Source organism: Mustelus asterias, chromosome 8, assembly GCF_964213995.1.
Source record: "Mustelus asterias chromosome 8, sMusAst1.hap1.1, whole genome shotgun sequence".
Classification (NCBI taxonomy): Eukaryota; Metazoa; Chordata; class Chondrichthyes; order Carcharhiniformes; family Triakidae; genus Mustelus; species Mustelus asterias.
In genome coordinates this window covers 53,706,082-53,721,735 of record NC_135808.1, presented here as the reverse complement: position 1 = coordinate 53,721,735, position 15,654 = coordinate 53,706,082, and the positions used below count along the sequence as shown (strand labels likewise).

The following is a 15,654-nucleotide window of genomic DNA, read 5'->3' as shown; positions in this document are numbered from 1 at the left end:
CTACCGTACTGTCTTAAAGAGACAGATACCATGTACACACTAGCGTCCTATGGACGGACTGTCCTGCCCACACCCACTCCGCGCCCCCAAATCTGGATACTGCAAATGCAATGGGCCCTGACAATATTCCAGCAATAGTGCTGAAGACATGTGCTCCAGAACTTGCCATGCTTCTAGCCAAGTTGATGCAGAACACCTAATACATTGGCATCTACCCAGCAATATGGAAAATTGCCCAGGTATGTCCTGTACACTAGAAAAAGGCAAATGCAACCCAGCCAATGACCACCCCATCGGTCTACTCTCAATCATAAGTAAAATGATATAAGGAGTACTCAGCAATAACCTGCTCACTGACGCTCTGTTTAGTGGGTCACTCAGCTCCTGACCTCATTACAGCCTTGGTTCAAACATGGACAAAAGAGCTGAACTCCAGAGGTGAGCTGAGAGTGACTGCCCTTGACATCAAGGCAGCATTTGAGCGAGTGTGGCATCAAGGAGCTCGAGCAAAACTGGAGTCAATGGGAATCGGGGGGAAACTCTCCGCTGGTTGGGGTCATACCCGGCACAAAGGAAGATGGTTGTGGTGGTTGGAGATCAGTCATCTCAGCCCCAGGACATCACTGCAGGAGCTCCTCAGGATAGTGTCCTAGGCTCAACCATCTTCAGCTGCTTCATCAATCTATCAAAAGGTCAGAAATGGGGATGTTCGCTGATGACTGCACACTATTCAGCACCATTCACAACTCCTCAGATACTGAAGCAGTCCATGTTAAAATGCAGCAAGACCTGGACAATATCCACTATCAGAAGGACGTGGAGGCTTTGGAGAGAGTGCAGAAAAGGTTTACCAGGATGTTGCCTGGTATGGAGGGTATTAGCAATGAGGAGAGATTGAGTAAACTAGGGTTGTTCTCCCTGGAAAGACAGAGGTTGAGGGGCGACCTAATAGAAGTTTATAAAATTATGAAGGGCATAGACAGGGTGAACAGTTGGAAGCTTTTTCCCAGGTCAGAAATGACAAACACAAGGGGTCACAAGTTCAAGGTAAGGGGGGGGGCAAGGTTCAATACAGATATATGAGGGATGTATTTTACACAGAGGGTGGTGGGGGCCTGGAATGCACTACCAAGCAAGGTGGTTGAGGCGGACACACTAGGATCATTTAAGACTTATCTAGATAGCCACATGAACAGACTGGAAATAGAGGGATACAAGCGGATGGTCTAGTTAGGAACACATGATCGGTGCAGGCTTGGAGGGCCGAAGGGCCTGTTCCTGTGCTGTATTGTTCTTTGTTCACACAAGTGCGAGGCAATGACCACCTCCAACAAGAGAGGATCTGACCATCACCCCTTGGCATTCAATGGCATTACCATCGCTGAGTCCCCCACTATCAACATCCTGGAGGTTATCATTGACCAGAAACTGAACCAGCCATATAAAAGCTGTGACTACCAGAGCAGGTCACCTCCTGACTTCCCAAAGCCTGTCCACAATCTACAAGACACAAGTCAGGAGTGTGATGGAATACTCTCCACTTGCCTGGAAGAGTGCAGCACCAACAACACTCAAGAAGCTCAACACCGTCCAGGACAAAGCAGCCCACTTAATTGCTACCCCTTCCACAAACATTCAATTCCTCCATCACTGACGAACAGTGGGTACCATTTACAAGATGCACTGCAGCAATTCACCAAGGTTCCTTAGTTAGCACCTTCCAAACCCACGGCCACTACCATCTAGATGGACAAGGTGCAGCAGATACCTGGCAACACCACCACCTGGAAGTTCCCCCGAATTGGAAATATATCATTGTTCCTTCACTGTCGCTGGGTCAAAATCCTGGAACTCCCTCCCTAACAGCACTGTGGGTGTACCTACACCACATGACTGCAACGCTTCAAGAAGGCAGCTCACCACCATCTTCTCAAGGGTAATTAGGGACGGGCAATAAATGCTGGCCTGGCCAGCGATGCCCTCATCCCATAAAGTAAAGAAAGATCCCCACACCCCCGCATTTCCTGGAGGAATGTTCTGGACAGCACAATACTGAGGCTGAGCATCAGAGCCCTGCTCTCCACCAAGTCAGCTAGCGACAGGTTCAAGGTTGCAGGGTTGGCTTCAATGCCCCCTCCCTGGGTTCAGGAAGGGAGCAATAATCAACCATTGCGCCCCACTCCCCTGTTCCATCCCCTCCTGGAGAGCCTGAACCAGAGGCAAAAATCCCGCTGATATGGAAAATCTGAAAAATGCAGCTGGTGGAACATTCCGGAGAGACCAAGGCTGCTAGCTTTGATGATCTGTTCTGTTCAGTCACGTGGCCCTGAGCTCCTGGTTAGCTTTCCACTTTAAATTGCCATTCTCCTCGCACTTTGACCTCTATGCCCTCGCCGACCTACATTAGGACCCAATGGGTGTTTGTCTCCAGGATTTATTCAGAGGCCATGCTAACCAATAGTGGATCGCCCCAGGAGTGTGAACTTTCACCTTTGCATTTTACCCTCTGTTTGAATGATTGTCAGAGTACAACAGCATGAGGATTCTGAAATATGCTAACAATTCAGTACATTTGGGCAGCACAGTGGTTACCATTGCTGCCTACAGCGCCAGGGACCCGGCTTGGGTCACTGTCTATGTGGAGTTTGCATGTTCTCCCCGTGTCTGCGTGGGTTTCCTCCGGGTGCTCTGGTTTCCTCCCACAGTCTAAAGATGTGTGGGTTAGGTTGATTGGCTATGCTAAATTCTCCCTTAGTGTCAGGGGGATTAGCAGGGTAAATACTTGCGGTTACAGGGATAGGGCTTGGGTGGCATTCTGGTTGGTGCCCAATGGCCTCCTTCTGCACTGTAGGGATTCTATGATTCTGTCCAGATCTCATAAGGAATAGTGAAGTAAACTATAGGAGAAGTTTGTAAAATGTTATCTTTCTTTGTTCATTCACTGGGTGTGGGCGTCGTTGGCTGGGCAAGCATTTGTTGTCCATCCCTATTTGTCCTGGGAAGGCGATGGGATGTGCAATGACAATTCTTTAACTGAACAAAAACAAGACAAAAAGAACCAGTTATAGATTTTTAGGAAAAAGCCAGTTAGTTACTCTTGCTCCTGTGAAGATTCATGATGTGGTCATTGAAATATTTACAAGTATTTAGGTATCAAAGTAGACGGTCAGTTGATTTGGAGGGTCCAGTGCACAGCTGTGGTGGGACATGATTAAACTACCTCAGAAAATTCAAATCCTCCTTTGTCGATCCTGCAATCATGAAGCTCTGCTGCACAGCTGTAGGTGACAGTGCGATTCCTTTGGACGTCTCGCCCAGTGTTGTTGCTTTGTGGAAGCGGACTCTTTAAGGATGCAGAGATTATTGAACCAGGCAGGAAGGGTATTTGATGAGCAGATCTCTCTTGATGAAAGCCACTCGCAAAGAATTTTGACGAAAGTTCAGTGTCACGAACAATGAGAATCACCCCCTTGTCTCAGCGTTACTGCTGGCTGTGTGCAGGGGAAAAGCGACAATCCCTCGCACACAGGGCAAATCAATTCCTCAACTTGTTTGTGTCCTTCTCGATAAGAACGTTTAACTGGAGTTTGATGTATGGGAGAGGATATGTACTTAGGGCGGGACTCACTGACCGATTATATCAGTGGATATTCGATCCAAGTTAGATTTCTGTGACAGGATAATTTTATATTATTGTAATTATTAATTTATATATAGATTTTAACTAATGTACCTAATGTAGGGCGGCACGGTAGCACAGAGGGCGGCACGGTAGCACAGTGGTTAGCACTGCTGCTTCACAGCTCCAGGGTCCCGGGTTCGATTCCCGGCTCGGGTCACTGTCTGTGTGGAGTCTGCACATTCTCCTCGTGTCTGCGTGGGTTTCCTCCGGGTGCTCCGGTTTCCTCCCACAGTCCAAAGATGTGCGGGTTAGGTTGATTGGCCAGGTTATAAATTGCCCCTTAGAGTCCTGAGATGCGGAGGTTAGAGGGATTAGCGGGTAAATATGTGGGGGTAGGGCCTGGGTGGGATTGTGGTCGGTGCAGACTCGATGGGCCGAATGGCCTCCTTCTGCACTGTAGGATTTCTATGATTCTACCTGAAACAAATTTGCCTATGAATAATAATAAAGTGAATTGTGAATTGAATAACAATCTACTTCCAAAGCTGTGAAGCCCTTTCGGTCATCCTGGACTCATGGAAGATGCTGGTTGGAATTTTCCTATCCCGCCTGCCGCGGGAATCGTAGAGGGTGGGACAGGACATTTGGCGGAACATTTAAAGGTCTGTTGATCTCAGGCAGCTATTTCCAGTCTTGGGACGTGCGTGGGCCGGAAGATCCCGCCCTGTGTATAATTGAGTCTTTGGGTGGAATTTTCTGCCCCCCCCCCCCCAGCCATGGCGTGTCACCTCCGCAGTCAGGATCTTCCAGTCCGGCCGATGTCTATGGCGTTTTGTGTGGCCTGGAAAATCCTGCCCTTTCTTTTTCATTGTTCTAATGAAACCCAACATGACCTCAGGCAGAAGTGCCTCATCTTGCTACTCTGTGGCCCTCGAGTAACCTTAATAACTATGGACCCCGACTACAGCACTCGCTTTCTGTTTTGCAGAGAGGATTGACAATATCCGATGGGTGAGCTGGCATTTCTGGTGCTAGGGCAGCCCAGTGGCACAGTGGTTCGCACTGCTGTCTCACAGCGCCAAGGACTCAGATTCGATTCCTGGCCTGGGTGACTGTGTGGAGTTTGCAGATTCTCCCCAGGTTCCCCCGGTTTCCTCCCACATCCAAAGATGTGCGGGTTAAGTGGATTGGTCATACTAAATCGCCCCTTAGCGTCAGGGGCACTAGCTAGGGTAAATGCATGGGGTTATGAGGATGGGGTCCGGGTGGGATTGTGGTTGGTGCAGACTCGATGGGCCGAATGGCCTCCTTCTGCACTGTAGGTATTATATGATTCTAGGGGCTGATTGGTGCCTCAGATGAGAACTCTTCATTGCCAGCAGGGAGTCTATACACATGGGACAGAGTGTTCCGCGCACCCTGCTGCGTGTTTTGCCGCAGCGGAGGGAGCTTGCCAATGGTTGGCAGCAGGATCTTCTGGTCCTGTTGTTGTCAACACGGTTTCCCATTGAATGCACGCCTCACCGGTGGGAAACGCCTGGTCCCACCGGTGTGAATGGCTGGAAAATTCCAGCCATGTTGTCAAGCTTTGAACTTCTCCCAGAATCCTGTGTCGGTTTTAGTTCTTCACATCACTCACCCCTTTAGCTCTTCACATCCTCCCTCTGTCTCAAATAGATAGAGCTTTTCTACAATAAAAATATAACACTCTGGATGCTGGAAATCCAAAATAAGAAGAGAAAGTGCTCATTGGAAAGTATACAGTTATTGGCAGAGCCCTTAGAAATATTAGCATACACAGGGATATAGGCGTGCAGATCCACACTTCCCTGGAAGTGACAACTCAGGTGGGCAAGGGGGTTCAAGAAAGGATATGGCATGCTGGCTTTCATCGGTCGGGACTTGAGTACAGGAATTGGAAAATCATGTTGCAGCTGTATCAGACTTTGGTTAGGGTGCATTTGGAGCACTGTGTACAATTCTGGTCGCCACACTACCGGAAGGATGTTGATGCATTGGAAAGAGTTCAGAAGAGATTTACCAGGATGTTGCCTGGTTTGGAGGATATGGACTATGAAGAAAGGTTGAACAAACTTGGATTGTTTTCATTGGAGCATCTGAGGATGGGGGGGGGGGGGGGGGGCGGCATGATGGAGGTTTGCAAGATTATGACAGGCTTGGATAGAGTGGATAGTCAGAGTCTTTTTCCCAGGGTCGAAAGTTTAATCACTCGGTGGCATTGGTTGAAAGTGAGAGGGGGTAAGTTTATAAGAGATGTAAGGGGCAGGTTTTTCACACAGAGGGTGGTGAATGCCTGAAATGTGGTGGAAAAAGATTCTGTAACAGCGTTCGAGAGGCATCTGGATAGATACATGAATAGGCAGGGAATAGGGGGATATGGACCACGGAGAGGCAAGAAAATATTAGATCAGAGAGGCATCTGTGTTGGCACAGACTTGGTGGGCCGAAGGGCCTGTTCCTGTGCTATACTGTTCCTTGTTCTCAGTGGGTCATTAGTCTATAGAATTGTCTTCCACAGAAAGCAGTGGAGGGTCATTGAATACATTCAAGGCAGAGTTAGACAGATTTCTGTTAGACAGAGACGAGGGTGATGGGGGCTGGGCAGACAACAAAACGGAGTTGAGACCATCGCCAGATCTTATCGAAGGGCCAAGCAGGCTGGAAGGGCCGAATGGCCCACTCCTCTCCCTCAGTCCTACCTTCCTACATTGGACTCGAAGCATCAACTCTCTTTTTTCTCTTCACAGATGCAACCTGACCTGCTTTTTCCCAGCACTTTTTGTTTCGATGTCCCATCTTTTCTACCTTTGATTTCTCGTATTCAGATCACTGCTGCCACTCAAAGTATGTTCCATTTAAATACTTTCGGTTGAATTTGCTATCTGCATGCGCGTGTGCGCGTGAGTCTGTGTGTGTGTGTGTGTTTGTGTGTGTGTGTTTGTGTGTTTGTGTGTGTGTGAGTGAGTGTGTGTGAGTGAGTGTGTGTATGTGTATGTGTTTGTGTGTTTGAGTGTGTGTTTGTGTGCGTGTATGTGTTTGTGTGTGTGTGTTTGTGTTTGTGTGTGTGAGTGTGTATGTGTTTGTGTGTGTGTGTTTGTGTGTGTGTGTGAGTGTGTTTGTGTGAGTGTGTGTGTGTATGTGTTTGTGTGTGTGTTTGTGTGTGAGTGTGTGTGTGTGTATGTGTGTGTATGTGTTTGTGTGTGAGTGTGTGTGTATGTGTGTGAGTGTGTGTATGTGTTTGTGTGTGTGTGTCTGTGTGTGTGTTTGTGTGTGAGTGTGTGTGTGTGTGTGTCTGTGTGTGTGTTTGTGAGTGTGTGTGTGTGTATGTGTGTGTCTGTGTGTGTGTGTGTTTGATCTTATCAGAGCACTGCACTCAGTTCTGGTAACTGCATGTCAGGAAACATGGCCGGAATTCTCCGGCCATTCACGTCGGTGGATTCTCCAGTCCCGCCGGCAGTGCACCCCAGCCCATGCGTTTCCCGCTGGCAAGGGGTGATTCCCATTGACAGCGGCGGGACCAGAGAATCCCGCATCGAGCAAGCAATGCGCCACCTCCTGCCGGCAGGAAAAATGCAGCTGGAAGGCAGAAAATCTCACCTCATATCTTGGCCGTGGAAAGGGAGCAGTGCAAATTTACGGGGGGGGGGGGGGGGGGGGGGGTGGTACTAGACCTAACAGAGTTAAGTTATGATGACAGGTTGCATAGAGTTGGCTTGTATTCCTGTGTGGACAGGAGGCTGAGGGGCAATTTATTTGGGATGCTTATACCTCTGAAGGATTTCTTGGTGGGGAAGTGAAGGATACAGGGATATTGGAAGGCATTTTGCATCTGCGATCGATGTGTGTGTAAACGGCGACCTGGGTGCAAAATCCCTGGAGAGTCGGGAAATGAGATTCTTGCAGGTGAGATCCCATTTCCCAATTTTGCCCATCCCTCACCGGTGACATAACAAGGTTCCCATTGTTGTGAAGTTGAGTTTGTGAAGTGTGGTCCCTTTAAAAGCTGGTTTGTGTCAGTAGAACCAAAGAACCATAGAAAATTACAGCTCAGAAACAGGCCTTTTGGCCCTTCTTGTCTGTGCCGAACCATTTTATGCCTAGTCCCACTGACCTGCACTTGGACCATATCCCTCCACACCCCTCTCATCCATGAACCCGTCCAAGTTTTTCTTAAATGTTACCACTTTATCCGGCAGCTCATTCCACACTCCCACCACTCTCTGCGTGAAGAAGCCCCCCCTAATATTCCCTTTAAACTTTTCTCCTTTCACCCTTAACCCATGCCCTCTGGTTTTTTTCTCCCCGAGCCTCAGCGGAAAAAGCCTGCTTGCATTCACTCTATCTATACCCATCAAAATCTTATACACATCTATCAAATCTCCCCTCAATCTTCTACGCTCCAGAGAATAAAGTCCCAACCTATTCAATCTCTCTCTGTAACTCAGCTTCTCAAGTCCCGGCAACATCCTTGTGAACCTTCTCTGCACTCTTTCAATCTTATTTACATCCTTCCTGTAACTAGGTGACCAAAACTGTACACAATACTCCAAATTCGGCCTCACCAATGCCTTATATAACCTTACCATAACACTCCAACTTTTATACTCGATACTCCGATTTATAAAGGCCAATGTACCAAAGGCACTCTTTACGACCCTATCCACCTGTGACGTCACTTTTAGGGAATTCTGTACCTGTATTCCCAGATCCCGCTGTTCAACTGCACTCTTCAGAGTCCTACCATTTACCCTGTACGTTCTTCTTTGGTTTGTCTTACCCTTCACGTCAGTGCTTGGATGTTTAAAATGCAGGTGCCTACAGGGTACACAGATTGCAACATTTGTAACCAGGACCAAGCATCAGGGTTCCTTGGTAAAAGACTTTGCAGGCTTTTGAATTTTGACAGCCTATCAGTTTAAAGGAGAGTCTCAGCTATCAGGAACCTATCAAATTTGAATTTGCTGTTGTTGACGACATCAGACCAGTCCTGGTGTAGGAAAATTGATAGGTCATCAGGATTATAAAGAGGAACTCAACGGCCTGCCTGCAGGAGTTCAATCGATGGGCTGCCATCTCTCAATACCTGGAGAGGGAAGAGCAGCTCCCTGCCAGCTTAAAATATCTCTTAAGAGAACTCTCCATCCATCTAACGAAGAGTACCAAAATCAGAAAGAGTTTACAGACAGTGTAATCAACAGAAAAACTCCAAAGGTTTTCCAAAGCCAAGCACCTGGTTGTATATTTTTTTGAGAGTGACTAAAGTCTGTTTCCTTTTGGGGTAATGGATGATCCTTGTATTTATTTGAACAGCATTCCAGTGGTATCTTACTTTAATTGATATGTTACTTGTTTAGTTAAAGTTCCCGATTGGTTAAATAAATAACTTGTTCATTGTTCACTTAAAGTGAGTGTCAGGTATTTCTGTTAATGAACCTCTAAACGTTAATGAAGAACAGTTTCCCAAGCACTTTTAACAGATTGTGAAGTGAGGTATTCCTCTTTGGGGGATTCGGCGTAGCTTCTCAAAAGGGGATCAACCTCTGCGTCATAACACCATCCAACCTCATTTGAATACATTTTTAATACATTTCAATATTGTTTAAAGGCTTCCCAGCCATACGATCCTCTCTCACTGAATATTCGTATCTTGCCAATGATAAGGATGAGAATCAATCGCGGGGAACCCACTGGAGGCGCCAAGGTAAGTATAGCCCCCAGGGGGAGTTGCGACTTGCCTGAGCAGTGCCAGGGGTGGGCCCTCTGGGGAGCCCCATGGTGGGGGGGGGGGGGGGGGGCGGAAGGGTTCCCTTATGTGTGTTTGTTGGGGAAGGGGAGATGCTGATGCATGTGAGGGGGGGGGAAGAATGACCTCGATACTGCTGTAATGGTGGTGGGTTGCTCCAATGCTTGTAGGGGGGTGCTCAGTGATCAGTGGGGGGAGGTGGGGAGGAGTGGGTGGGGAAGTATATTTTCAGCACAGATTGGGCCACCATCTTTAAAGATGGCACTCTGGTCTCTGTGGAGCTGGCCTTGCAGGCTCTATCTATAATCCCTCAATACCCTGAGCGAACAAAATCTATCCATCTCAGATCTCAAAAGCATCGACTGACCCTCAGATTGACCCTCAGACCCACTCCAAAGATGTGCAAGTTAGGTTGATTGGCCATGCTAAATTGCCCCCTTAGTGTCAGTGGGATTAGCAAGGTAAATAGGCGGGGATAGGGCCTGGGTGGGATTGCGGTCGGTGCACTGAGTGCCAGAAAATCTGGTCTGATAATCCAGCTGTGTTTCTGGAGAGAAACATGTGAGTTTTCAGTCAGGACTCGACAATGACAAATTATGGTAAAGGTTTGCCCACAGAAAATGGGAGCTAGGCAACTCAGGGGTAATCTCTGGAAGTATTTCCTCACGCTATAACAAGGGCAGTGGGAATCTGGAACTCTGGACTCTGGGGGTCAGTTGATGCTTTTGAGATCTGAGATTGATAGATTTTTGTGAGCCAAGGGTATCGAGGGATTATAGATATGCAAATCAGCTATGACCTAACTGAAGGTGGAACAAGCCTGAGGGGCTGAATGGCCTCCTCCTGGTCCTAACGTTTTTTGCTCTGTCCCTTGCTAAATTCTATTCATCTGTAACATCTTCTTATTCTGATCATAGAATCATAGAAACCCTACAGTGCAGAAAGAGGCCATTTGGCCCATCGAGTCTGCACTGACCACAATCCCACCCAGGCCCTACCCCCATATCCCTACATATTTACCCACTAATCCCTCTAACCTATGCATCTCAGGACACTAAGGGCAATTTTTTTAGCATGGCCAATCAACCTAACCCTCACATCTTTGGACTGTGGGAGGAAACCGGAGCACCCGGAGGAAACCCACGCAGACAGTGACCCAAGCCGGGAATCGGCTTGATGAATGGCCTGTGACCAAGGCCTCAAGCTGCTGCTTTCTCATTTAGAGTTTTAACAACACCAGGTTAAAGTCCAACAGGTTTATTTGGTAGCAAATGCCATTAGCTTTCGGAGCGCTGCTCCTTCGTCAGATGGAGTGGAAATCTGCTCTCAAACAGTGCACAAAGAAACAAAATCAAGTTACAGAATACTGATTAGAATGCAAATCCCTACAGCCAACCAGATCTTAAAGACACAGTATATAAAGATATCTGTATCTTTAAGATCTGGTTGGTTGTCGAGATTCGCATTCTAATCAGTATTCTGTAACTTGATTTTGTGTCTCTGTGCCCTGTTTGAGAGCACATTTCCACTCCATCTGACGAAGGAGCAGCGCTCCGAAAGCTTAATGGTCTTTGCTACCAAATAAACCTGTTGGACTTTAACCTGGTGTTGTTAAAACTCTTACTGTGTTCACCCCAGTCCGACGCCGGCATCGCCACATCATGTCTTTCTCATTTCACAGATAACACCTGGGCCTATGATTCGGAACTTTCTTTAACCTTTTCAGGGAAGTGTTTCCAGTGATGAAAGTGAGCTTAGCTACAATGGCCCAAAAAGGGAGGGGAGAATGGGATCAGAAGGCTGCTGAGGCCCTTGGCACGCTACCCTGACAACAAGGAGGGACCAGGTAAAGCTGGTGAAGGTCAAACGACAATTGATGATTCCGATCGGGGGGTTGCTGTGTGGTACAGGTCAACAGTGGGTCAGCTGTGGGTCAGTCGAGTTGCTAATCCTCCAGGAATCTATAATAATACTCAGTCTGTATCTGTCTGGAGCAGTGATGGGCAACCTGAGGCCCACCAGGGTTCTGAGTGCGGCCCACGAGACATTTCATTGGCCATCGCCCATGTGCAGAGTTGTCCACATTCCGCAGGTTTCCACCCGAGTAGTTTTTTCCCACCGGTTTGACTGAAGTGATTCACACATAAAGTGAAGTGAGGTGCGTGCTGATTGCTCACAACCTTGAGCGTGAGAGCCATGCGCTCCCTCTGCGTCCAAAGTGTAAATATTTCTTTAGTTTTTACTATTTGAAGGTGATGATAGCTCTGTTAATTCAGCCCGTGAGTGTGGGATCCCGCTGACTTAACCAGGAATTGCAGACTAAATCTCCAGGACACTGCTGCAAGCCCAAATCGCAGGAGTAAATTCATTGGAACTTCAGAATGAGTTTCAATGTTCTTGTTTATGCTTTGTTTTATCGATTATAAAATATTTGGACAAGGCGAAATATGTCGGTCTGGACAGGAAAGATGATGGAGATCTGAGGTCATAGGAACATAGGAATTAGGGGCAGAAGTAGGCAAATCCTGGCTTGATCACTGTCTGTGTGGAGTTTGCACGTTCTCCCCGTGTCTGCGTGGGTTTCCTCCGGGTGTTCCGGTTTCCTCTCACAGTCCAAAGATGTGCGGGATAGGTGGATTGGCCATGCTGAATTGCCCCTTAGTGTCAGAAGGACTAGCTAGGGTAAATGCATGGAGTTATGGGGATAGGGCCTGGGTGGGATTGTGGTCAGTGCAGACTCAATGGGCCGAATGGCCTCCTTCTGCACTGTAGGATTCTCAATCCAGCCCTTTGAGTCTGCTCCATCATTCAATCAGATCATGGCTGATCTCTCCCTGGTCTCAAATACACCTCCCCACCTGTTTCCCATATCCCCTTATCCCTTTTTTAAAATTAGAAATATGTCTATCTCCTTGAAACCGTTTAATGATTCAGACTCCACCGTGCTATGGGGCAGCGAGTTCCACAAATTTAGCACTCTCTGCGAGAAGGAGTTCCTCCTCATCTCAGTTTTAAACCTACTGCCTCTCAGCCTATACCTGTGACCTCTCGTTCTAGATTGCCCAACAAGGGGAAACATTTGGTCTACCTTTACTTTATCAAGCCTTTTAAATTTTTATATATCTCGATCAGATCCCCTCTCATCTTTCTAAACTCCAATGAGTATAATCTCAAAGTTCAATCTCTCTTCACACATGATCAGATGATAAAGCTGCTTAGTTGGCAATGTTCAGTGTGAGGACCCCTCATTGTAACATTGACAACATGTTAAAGACCTTAACCAGCACATAAATCATTGAATGAGGGCGGCACGGTAGCACAGTGGTTAGCACTGCTGCTTCACAGCTCCAGGGACCTGGGTTCGATTCCCGGCTCGGGTCACTGTCTGTGTGGAGTTTGCACATTCTCCTCGTGTCTGCGTGGGTTTCCTCCGGGTGCTCCGGTTTCCTCCCACAGTCCAAAGATGTGCGGGTTAGGTTGATTGGCCATGCTAAAATTGCCCCTTAGCATCCTGAGATGCGTAGGTTAGAGGGATTAGTGGGTAAAATATGTAGGGATATGGGGGTAGGGCCTGGGTGGGATTGTGGTCGGTGCAGACTCGATGGGCCGAATGGCCTCTTTCTGCACTGTAGGGTTCTATGGTTCTATGGTTCTATGGAATGGTTACAGCACAGCAGAAGGCCATTCACCCCATCGTGTTCCTGCCAGTTCTCTCCAAGAGAAATTCAACTTGTGCTACCCACCCTGCTCTTTCCTCGGAACCCTGCAACTTTTTCTCTGCAGATGCTTCTGCAGACATCTCGGATTGAACCTGCCTCCACCACACTGTCAGGCAGCACGTTCCAGGTCCTAACTACTCACTGTGTGAAAAAGATTTCCCTCAGGTTATCTTTGGTTCTTAGGTCACTCACATTAACTCGGTGCCCCCTCATTCTCGACACATCCACCAATTGGAGCAGTTTCATGCTAGGTTCTACTCTGTCCACCCCTCCCCTCAAGATTTTAAACACTTGTAAACATTCGCTCTCAGCCTTTTCCTTACGGGGAATAGCCACAGATTCTTGGTAACAGACAGGACACCAAAAAACTCGAAGGTAGACAGCACTGGTTATAGGACAGTTAGTTCCCAGTGACATGGATGTGTCTGCAGTGGGAGGGATCAGACTGTTTCCATGTATCCCCATTATGAATGTCCCACCCTTTATTTTGGAAGAGTAAAACTGATAGATAATAATTGTAATTCTTGTAGCAGCAATCTGAAGTGATAATTCACTGAAGCTTCAACACACTTAGGACATCTGATTGGCTTCAGTCTGTAACTCACTCCTGGATATCTATTATTCTATGTATAAATCACCCAAACCCCTCGATTAGATTCCAGTCTGTGACTCACTCCCAGGTATCTGTTATTCTTTATATGAACCACCCAAACTCCTCAATTAGATTCCAGTCTGTAACTTGTTCCGGGTATTTGTTATTCTATGTAGAACCACCCAAACGCCTTGATTAGAAATCATAGAAACCAGACAGTACAGAAAGAGGCCATTCGGCCCATCGAGTCTGCACCGACCACAATCCCACCCAAGCTCTACCCCCATATCCCTCCATATTTTACCCACTAATCCCTCTAACCTACACATCTCAGGACACTAAGGGTTAATTTAACCTAACCCGCACATCTTTGGACTGTGGGAGGAAACCGGAGCACCCGGAGGAAACCCACGCAGACACAAGGAGAATGTGCAAACTCCACACAGACAGTGACCTAAGCCGGGAATCGAACCCGGGACCCTGGAGCTGTGAAGCAGCAGTGCTAACCACTGTGCCCCGGGTTGAATTAGATTCAACCTCTATCATTTTTAAATTCAAATCCCTGCATTTTCCTGTCCCCTCCTTATCTCTTCACTGCTCTAATTCCAATTTCCTGCTTCTTCTTCATTATATTTTTCTCCAACATTGGCGACTGTGCCTTCAGCTGCGTAGATCGTAATGTTCCCGCAAGACTTCTCCATCTCTCTGTCCTATTTTACAATCCTCCTTAAAACTTTTCTCTTTGACCAAACCTTCGGGGTTCTATTCTCATAGAAAAAGTGCCTTGGTGTATAATATGCTGTTGATAACACTGTCTGTGATATTTTTCCATACTAAATGTGATATATAACTGCTAGTAGTTGTTATCATTATTGCTAGTTAGCAGTGTGGGTAAGTTACATGTGCAGTATCCATTGTGATGGTTGTCTGAGTTGTTAGCCAGCGTTTGAGATACAGGCCTAAAGATAACCATAGAAACAGTTCTGGGGTGGAGTTATTTCTGTAAGGCTGCTGGTGATTGGCTGGGATAATTCAATGGAAGATTCCTCCAAACTGTCGGTAAAAGCTGTAAGTGTGTTAAACTGAACCTCTGTTTGTGATGTAGCCTGTCCAACTTCCCACTGCCTAACTTCCCATCATCCTCTGGATGCAGGTCAGGTGCTGGAACATGGCAGTCTATGGGTTCCCCAGGCTGCCCACCCTGTCTGGATCCTGGCCCACCTGGGAGAGGTAGTGGGCAATTCCACCTTGTGCTCCAGCAGGAATCCTGGGCTTAATTCTGTTTTCACCCCCTCGCTCTTCCTTCCCCCCCCCTCTCACCCCCACTCCCCCTCAAGGATGGCAGTTGCAAAATATTTCAACACATTGATTTCAGTGCAGTTCCTGTAAGTGTCCTACCTGTAACTGCACATTCGCTCCGACCTGGGCTGCCTGGTATGAATCTCCATTCAGCGCCTGCATGCTCATATACAGATCTCCGCTGCTTGTCATGTTATATGGAGCAGAGGAACCTGCAAAATACAAAGGGTAGTCCCTGTGTGACCAGGCTGGAGTAGTTCACTCTCTCTCCCAGTGCCTCAGCTGCCCCACAGAAAGACATAACTAATCGAGATGTTGAGCCTGCTCCACCATTTGATACGAGCACAGCTGACCTGCTACTTCAACTCCACCTTCCTGTTCAACTCCAACATCCTTTACTTCCTTCAGTGTCCAGAATGCTATCAACCATTGTCTGGACTTGCCCGTCTACAGCTCTCTGAGGGAGAGAATACCAAACGTCCGCAGCCCACTCAGGTGAGTGTCCTTCTCGGCTCAGTTCTAAGTGACCAACTCCACATCCTGAGATTGAGGCCCTGTATTCTGTACTTCCAAGTCAGGGATACATCCTCCCAGCACTCACCCTGTCAACTCTTGGGCTAATAAGTGGAAAGCATCGTTCACATCACAAGTGCCAGAC

The 15,654-nt window shown here is 47.5% G+C and overlaps 1 protein-coding gene across 4 annotated transcripts in view; it reads right to left on the bottom strand.

Annotated features, from left to right (window-relative positions):
• The window catches only part of LOC144497876 (pre-B-cell leukemia transcription factor 1-like), a 486,513-nt gene that overhangs the window by 24,184 nt on the left and 446,675 nt on the right, over positions 1 to 15,654 (bottom strand). For 2 of the 4 annotated variants that reach the window (XM_078219311.1, XM_078219314.1), the window contains one exon: positions 15,096 to 15,208. In XM_078219311.1, the coding sequence (XP_078075437.1) occupies positions 15,096 to 15,208 (113 nt within the window). Of the gene's footprint in view, positions 1 to 15,095; positions 15,232 to 15,654 lie in introns of all 4 variants that reach the window. The other 2 variants (XM_078219312.1, XM_078219315.1) reach the window with 2 other exon arrangements.